This window comes from Lactuca virosa, chromosome 5 (assembly GCF_052849685.1).
Source record: "Lactuca virosa cultivar CGN04683 chromosome 5, Lactuca_virosa_CGN04683_v6, whole genome shotgun sequence".
NCBI lineage: Eukaryota > Viridiplantae > Streptophyta > Magnoliopsida > Asterales > Asteraceae > Lactuca > Lactuca virosa.
Window position 1 is genome coordinate 357,162,376 of NC_136430.1, and position 8,564 is coordinate 357,170,939.

Below are 8,564 nucleotides of genomic sequence, written 5' to 3' on the forward strand. Positions count from 1 at the left end.
TCTTAAAAATGTCCTTTTGTCGAATAAAATGATTAAAAACTTAGTGTCTGTTTGTAAATTTACTATTGATGATTCAGTTTCTATCTCTTTTGACCCTTTTGGTTTTTCTATGAAGGATCTTGATTCTGATACTCTTCTTCACCAGTGTGATAATGTTGGTGATTTGTATCCACACACTCCTTCCTATGTTCCTGATACAACTCTTACCGCATTGTCGCTTCCAATATGACATCGTCGCTTAGGACATTTGGGATCATCTGTTCTCCAGTTTTTGAAGTCGCGTCGTTTTATTTCAAGTACTAATAATAAAATTCCGATTTTTCATGCATGTCAACTTGGAAAACATTGTCGGTTGTCTTTTTCTCCTTCTTCGTCTAAAACTACTCGTATGTTTGAACTTATTCATTCGGATTTATGGACATCTCCTGTCACCAGCTTGAGTGGTTTTAAATGTTACATTGTTATTTTTGGATGATTTCTCTCATTTTTATGGGGTTTTCCCTTACGGGCTAAATTAGAGGTTTACCTTGTCTTCTACAATTTTCGAATGTATGTCACCAATCAGATTAAAACTAACATTCAATCTTTTCAGTGTGATCATGGACGCGAATTTAATAACCATCTCCTTCTTACATATCTTCAAATTAATGTTATTACAATTCATTTCTCCTGCCCTTACACGTCTCAACAAAATGGAAAAGCTAAAAGATCTATTCACACCATTAACAATATTGTTCGTGCGTTTCTCTTTCAGGCGTCCTTACCCCTACGTTTTGGACTGAAGCCCTTCTTGTGGCTGTCCACACTCTTAATCTTCTCCCCATCACCACTCTTTCCTTTAAGACACCCTTTGAAGTGATCTTTGGTTTATTCCCAAAGTATGATCATCTTTATGTCTTTGGATGATTGTGTTGCCCTAACATATCATCTACTTCTCATAATAAATTTTCTGCTTGGTCTACTGTATGTGTTTATCTTGATCCTGCTCCAGATCACAAAGGACATAAGTGCCTTGATCTTGTCATGCAGCGTGTTATCATCTTCCGTCATGTTATATTCGATGAGGATCACTTCCCTTATTGTGATTTTCACCCCTCCCCTTCTGAGTCTGACTATGATTGTTTCACTCCTGATGATGACATTCCTCTCACTCTCCTCTCTCCCTCAACTACTGAGCATGTGGGCTCTTCTTTATCCCCTCATCCTCACTCTTCTTCTTCTTCTTCTTCTCCTCCTCAACCTTCAGTTCATCCCATGACTACTCGCCTCCGAATAGGTTACCTAAAACCTCGCGTCCTTCTTAATCTCTCTGCTACTTCCGACATATCTCCTATTCCTAGATCCACAACTCAGACTGTGAGTGATCCTAATTGGAAGCTAGACATGGATGCGGACATGTCAACCCTCACTGAAAATCACACATGGGATCTTGTCCCGCGTCCTCCGTCTGCTAACATTGTTGGTTGTCGATGGCTATACCGTTATAAGTTTGACTCTCACGATAACCTCAATTGCTACAAAGGCAGATTAGTCGCTCAGGGTTTCTCTCGACAACCCGGTCTAGACTTTGATGACACTTTTAGTCCGGTTGTTAAACCCTCCACCATCCGTACTGTCCGCAGTATTGTTTTCTCATGTGATTGGCTCATTCATCAACTTGATGTGAAGAACGCCTTTCTTCATGGTGACTTAACAGAAGAAGTATACATGAAACAACCACCTGACTATGTTCACCCACATCACCCTGATCATGTTTGTTGCTTACGCAAGGCCTTATATGACCTCAAACAGGCTCTGCGTGCTTGGTATCAACGATTTGCGGTTTATATTTCCTCCATTGGCTTCATCAGTCGATTAGATAACTCCCTTTTCACGTTTCACCGTGGATCAGAGACTATCTATCTCCTCCTTTATCTAGATGATATCATTCTCATGGCTTCCAACCCATCTCTCATCACGAGAGTCATTACTCGTCTCTCGTCTGGGTTTGTTATGACGGAGTTAGGTACTTTATCCTTTTTTCTCGACATTGTTGCTACTCGTTCTGCGAACAATCTGTTTTTTTTCACAGATTGTGTTTGCTAAGGAGATCCTCTCTAGAGCTAATATGACATCTTGTAATTTGTGTAGCACATCATCGGACACTGAAGACTGCGAAAAAAAACAAACTACTGCGGGATAAAAAATACTACGCGTGTGCTGCGCCGCATATCACAAAGTTGTTTGAAGAGTTTTTTAAAAAAAAACAAACAACACGTAAGTATACCGAAAATATCAAAATTAGCATCCTATCTTATTCTCGTTTTACATACTTGTAAAAGTCGACGACATTATCATCTTTTTTCAAAAATATTAAATATTAGGTATGGAGTAGTTGCCACTTGCCACACCATAAGGTCAAGACGTAATGATTCTTGTTTTTTATTGCAGTGTTGGTGGAATGAATGAATGAATGATGCTTGTAATACACGAATTCCTAGTTATTTTCATGGTCATCTCCGTGAAAAGAATCAAAACCACATATTCTAGTCGACCGCAGATATCCTACAACTACTCATAAGTCATAAACTCTATAGAAAAGGAGTTGGCCCGAAACAATTTTATAAGTTTCAACACTTTACTTTCTTCGCACAACTCCAACTAACCATGCCACCGCCGAACACTCCACCACAAACCACGCCGCCACGGTTCTTCTGGGGTGATACACCGGAGGAAGAATACTACAAATCCCAAGGCGTCCGGAACTCCAAATCCCACTTCGAAACCCCCAACGGTAAAATCTTTACTCAGTCATGGCTTCCATTAGACGAAGACCAACCAGTTAAAGCCGTCGTCTTTATGACCCACGGATACGGAGGCGACATCAGCTGGTGTTTTCAGGAGATCTGCATCGCGTACGCCAAGTGGGGATACGCGGTCTTCGGCGCCGACCTCATTGGTCACGGCGGATCCGACGGACTCCCTGGATACATTGGAGACTTCGATAAAGCAGCCGCAACTTCACTATCATTCTTCGTTAGTGTTCGCCGGAGCGAACAGTACCGTAATCTCCCGGCGTTCCTTTTCGGGCAATCCATGGGTGGACTAATCACCATGATTATGTACTTCCAATCAGAACCCGACATGTGGTCCGGTTTGATCTTGGCGTCCCCCCTTTTGATCATACCCGAAGTCACGAGTCCCTCCAAGGTAAATTCAAATTCCAATTCCAATTTCAACTTCAAATCTATTTCATATTTCCCACAGATCCCAGATCTAGATTTTTCAATTTGATTCTCTGATTCAATTACAACTATGATGATTTCTTAATTGAAGTTCCATTTGACAATGTACGGACTACTGTTCGGACTGGCGGATACGTGGGCTGCGATGCCGATGCGTCCGAGGGCAAATGGGGTCAGGGATCCGGAGAAGATGAAGTTAATAGGTATGAATCCAAAACGATACGCCGGAAAACCAAGGGTGGGGACGATGAGAGAGGTGGCGAGGTGTACAAAGTACGTAGTGGACAACTTTGAGAAGGTGACCGTGCCATTTTTTGTTGCACACGGAACAGCCGACGGGATGGCAAGCCATACTGGTGCAGAGCTGCTGTATGAGAAGGCTGCAACTCCGAAAGAAGATAAAGAGTTGAAGCTTTATGAAGGACTGTATCATTCGTTGATTCAAGGGGAACCAGATGAATCTGCTGCTATTGTGTTGGGAGATATGAAAGCTTGGATTGATGAGAAGGCTCAGAAGTTTGGCCCTACATGTAATTCTAATTAATGTTTTTTTTCTTTAAAATCTCACTTGATTAAACACTAAGTAACATAGTCTCAAGTTTGAATGTTGTATTTTGGTATTTGGAGTGATTTGTGAGAGGTAAATGAGTTTTAGAGATACCTTATATGTTTGTTGTTATAATCCAATTATCGTTTTGTGGAAATACATAAATAAGTTACTTTTTATGAAAGCAAACGCATCAAATATGATTGTTTTGTTGTGGAGTCATGTTTTTATGGTTTTGCATTATATTTTCGCTTAAATGTAATGTTTTAGTCTCTGATGGGTTATTTCAATTCATTTATGTGTTTTATAGGTTTCAAGAGAAATTGGGACGAATTTGGCGAAAACCGAAGAAAAGACGCAAATGTAAAGGGTATAATGCCAGATAAAAACCAAAGGTTTATAAAGTACCAGTATGCCGTTTCCAATGTAGCCGTGCATCCTATGACACCAGGGTACGCCCTTCCCGGTGTAGCCATGCGTCCTATGACACCACGGTACGCGTTTCCCAATGTAACCATGCGTCCTATGATACCACGGGTAAGGTTGGCACTTGCGACTACTACGGCCATCATGAAGATGAAACTTATCAATTGGTGACTTTCTGAATGCAACTTTAGCTCATTCCAATCTATGGGCACATGAGGGGGATGTTCATTATGATGTATACAAACATCTTCGGTGTTTCCAATCACCTTATATACATCCCTTTTAGTGATCATTTCATCATCCAAACAACTTTCCCCCCATCTTTGTAAGCATAGTGGAAACAATTCGTGTTGTTCATCAATGATTGTAGAAGTTTTTTCCTAACATAATCAATAATATTGCAATGCTTCAAGATCAATGGTGCAATCAATATGAGCATGGCCGGATGTCCTTGTTATTTGATTGTTATTATTTGTAGGCTAACAGTTGAATTCTTTATTTTGTATGCAAGTAAACGTTGACTTTTAAAAGTTTGGAGTTAATATCATTGTGGGATGCACCATACACATTGTACTATCTTACACTACTTAACAACCCAATCCACTCTCTATTAGAAAACTAGTTTTATTTTAGGTTAATGTCATAATAAGATAACAAATGTTTTAAAATACTATTAAAGTTTAAAAAAAAACATTTGTCAAAATGTAACAAACTTAAAACTTTTGTTTTTAAAATATCATTGCAACCTATAATAGCCATTTCTTTAGGTCATAATATTTCTAAAACATTTTATATAATTCATCACTTTTTAATAGTTATTTTATTTCACAATTTGATAATCACGTTTTTTTTTCTTAACTTTTGGCATTTGGTCATAGTACTTTCAAAACATTTTATATAACTAGGTGTGAGACCCGTGTACTACACAAGTTTATTAAAAAAAATATCAAGGTGTAAACAACATTTTTATAAAATATTTAGAAAACAATAAAAAGGAAATTGAGAATAATTAAGTAATTCAATATATATACTAATAAAAAACTATTGACGCATTTTAAATAAGTGTTGAATATGAAGCTGTAAACATTAACCATTATTTAAAGTAAACATTCAAAACAAATGTTAATCATGAATTTCCAAAGTCTATTTTTAATACAACATTATATATCTTATTGTTAAGTTTACCGTTATTGTCTAAAAACTTTTTTTTATTTATTGAAGAAAGGTTTTTTTTTAGAAATTCTTAATAAACTTTATATTAATATTAGTAGTCTTATGTGTCATTTTCAAAAAATTAAAATCTTATAAGATATTAAAAAAATCCGTCTATTTTACTTAAATAATTTACATATATAGCCCTTCAAGAATGTATATAATACACACTTTATAAAAACTTAACTTTCCATGTGTATAGCATATCCTTATGCCACGTATAATATCTCCAAATTTCCATGTATACATATGAACGTTTATTTTGAAATGATATAAGTTATCAAGTCTTTCTTTTCTTTCAATTTACAAAAACGGTATAACGGTACAGTGAGTGTGTACATAGGCATAATTTTAGGAAGTAAATTATAGAAGAAATGTTTTTTTAGAAAGTCTTAATAAAATTTATATTAATACTCTTAGGTGTCATTTAAAAAAATATCTTATAAAGTATTTAAAAAAATAATGGTACATTGGCTATGTTTATTGCCATAAAGATAATGATTACATTATGGAAAGAAAGCTAAATGTAGAAATAATTAATAAATTTATATTAGTAGTATTAAGTGGCATTTTTTTAAAATTGAAAAACACCATAAGTGGAAAAAGTGGAAAATAAGTAAATCAAAATTACAAGAAAATGTCATGTGTCAAAATGAAGGAGAAGATGACATGTGACAAAAAGATCTTTATTTATTAGGTTAGATGACATGTATACATATAAACGTTTATTTTGAAATGAAATAAGTTATCAAGTCTTTTTTCTCTTTCAATTTACAAAAAACGGTATAACGGTGTAGTGAGTGTGTACATAGGCATAATTTTAGGAAGTAAATTATGGAAGAAATGTTTTAGAAAGTCTTAATAAACTTTATATTGATACTCTTAGGTGTCATTTAAAAAAATATCTTATAAAATATTTAAAAAAATAATGGTATATAGGCTATGTTTATTGCCATAAAGATAATGATTACATTATGGAAAGAAAGTTAATTGTAGAAAGAATTAATAAATTTATATTAGTAGCATTAGGTGATATTTTTTGAAAACTGTAAAACAACATCCATATAATGACAAGTGGAAAATAAGTAAATCAAAATTACAAGAAAATATCATGTGTCAAAATGAAGGAGAAGATGACATGTAACAAAAAGATCTTTATTTATTAGGTTAGATTCATTACCTTTTATAGAAATTTTTAGTTCATAATTTGATAATCATGTTTTTTTCTTTCATTTCTTAATTTTTCGCATTTGTCTATTATCTAAAGATATATAATTTATCAATTTTATAATCATAACTATTATACGTCAATCTATTTTTCAAATAAAATATTACATTACAACAGTCACAGTTCAAAAACTATGATAAAAAAATAAACTTAGCTAGATTTTTAATTTTATACACTCTTTCATTGTTTAAAAGTAACTAAACATATCAAAATTAATAAGTTTATATTTTCGATGTATTTTCAAACAAAAATAATTTATTTTACAACATTCATTATTTAATGATCATGATTTTTATTAAAATGTGAATGTTGTAACATAATATTTGTCTTAAAAATTGATTCATATTGATTTGTTATTGTTAGGATTACAAAATAAATAACATTTTAGATAATAAACAGGTGTGAAGAATTAAAAAAATAAAACAAATATGATTATCAAATTGTGAGATAAAAAAAAATTATGAAAATGACAAAATGTAGTTGATCTATATAAAGTGTTATTATAATATCATTGAACTAAAAAAGACATGAAAATATAACAAACTATAACTTATATTTTTAAAATATCATTATGACAGAAAAAAATAGTTATTACAGGTTACAATGGTATTTTAAAAAGAAAAATTAAAATTTGTTGGTGTTTTTTAGTCTAATAATATTTTTAAAACACATTAGTTAATTTGTTACCTTTCATAAAATTAACCTTTTTATTTATCTACGTATATAAGTCAACTAAACCAAATCTTTTACATATGTTAGCAACAAAATCAAATAAAGTTTTTATTAAAAAATATAATTTATAATTATTTTATTCTATTAAAAGTTATTAGATCTACTAAAAAAATAAAAATAATTATTTTGAAACAAACAAATAAATAATAGATTTTTTTGAAAGGCGGCAAAATATATTAAATAAACTAGCAAGGCGATAGATCAATACAAAATACAAGAAGAAATATTAGAATCACAACACCAATTATCCACTTTAACAACATACAATTTCGACTTACGTTTTAACCACTCGAAGGAAATAATTTGAATCTTATATACTATATTCATCGGGTTTCCCCCGAATATGCTTGAACATCGAATCATTTATCGCCTTCCAAGCAGACCACAATAAAGCATAGATAGAGGCTCACCTCAACTTAAACTTTTTTGTCTAGCTTCAAACTCTCTAGATTGGACAAAAGATCTACTTTATTTTTTGGACAAAACACAAAAATAAACCCATCTACCCATGCAGCCAAATCCAAACAGTAACAACAAAGGAACATTCAAAGGAAAAAAAATTAGTAACACCTTCATTACTCCTAGCGCGAAAGGTACAGAGAGTTGAAGTCATGCTAACACTTTGAACCTGAAGTCATGCTAACACTTTGAACCTGAAGGCTGATTGCAATAGGGATCCCGTCCAAAAAAAAGTCTCCAAGTAAAGTAGTTAACTTTAATAGGAACCAACTAACCCAACTGAACTTATTGGAATTGTTAATTGCAACCACAACATCCATAATCATCCGTAAGGATTGTACCGAGAAAGTCTTTGATGAATTACAATTCCACAGCTAAGAGTTAGGAGCATAGATAGAGGAACCACATTTATCTTGTTACATAAGACCAGTAGCGACGACAATTCCATGCCCCTCTTAAGATTTCTCAGCCACTCCCAATACGGGTCATTACCACTGTTACCTTGAATTGTATCTTTGACCATACAGTTTTTGTTAGATTCAATCCGATACAACTCTAGGAACATATCTTTGAGAAAACTCTCATCGTGCCATTTATCTTTCCAAAAATATGTGTTATTTCCCGCCCCCAAATGCCTCTCTATCAATGTAACACCCCGTTTTCGCCTTACAATATAAACATGTTTTTTATAAAATTCAAAGTAGAAATGTATTACTTTTTAGCCAAAATAATCATC

The 8,564-nt window shown here is 33.5% G+C and overlaps 1 protein-coding gene across 1 annotated transcript; it reads left to right on the forward strand.

Annotated features, from left to right (window-relative positions):
• Positions 1-2,432: 2,432 nt before the first annotated feature.
• LOC145116635 (caffeoylshikimate esterase-like) lies at positions 2,433-4,615 on the forward strand. The gene is made up of 3 exons (XM_079052955.1): positions 2,433-3,189; positions 3,316-3,754; positions 4,082-4,615. Exons 1-3 carry the CDS (start codon positions 2,647-2,649, stop codon positions 4,366-4,368), a joined length of 1,269 nt encoding a protein of 422 aa, XP_078909081.1. The 5' UTR covers positions 2,433-2,646; the 3' UTR covers positions 4,369-4,615.
• Positions 4,616-8,564: the final 3,949 nt, after the last annotated feature.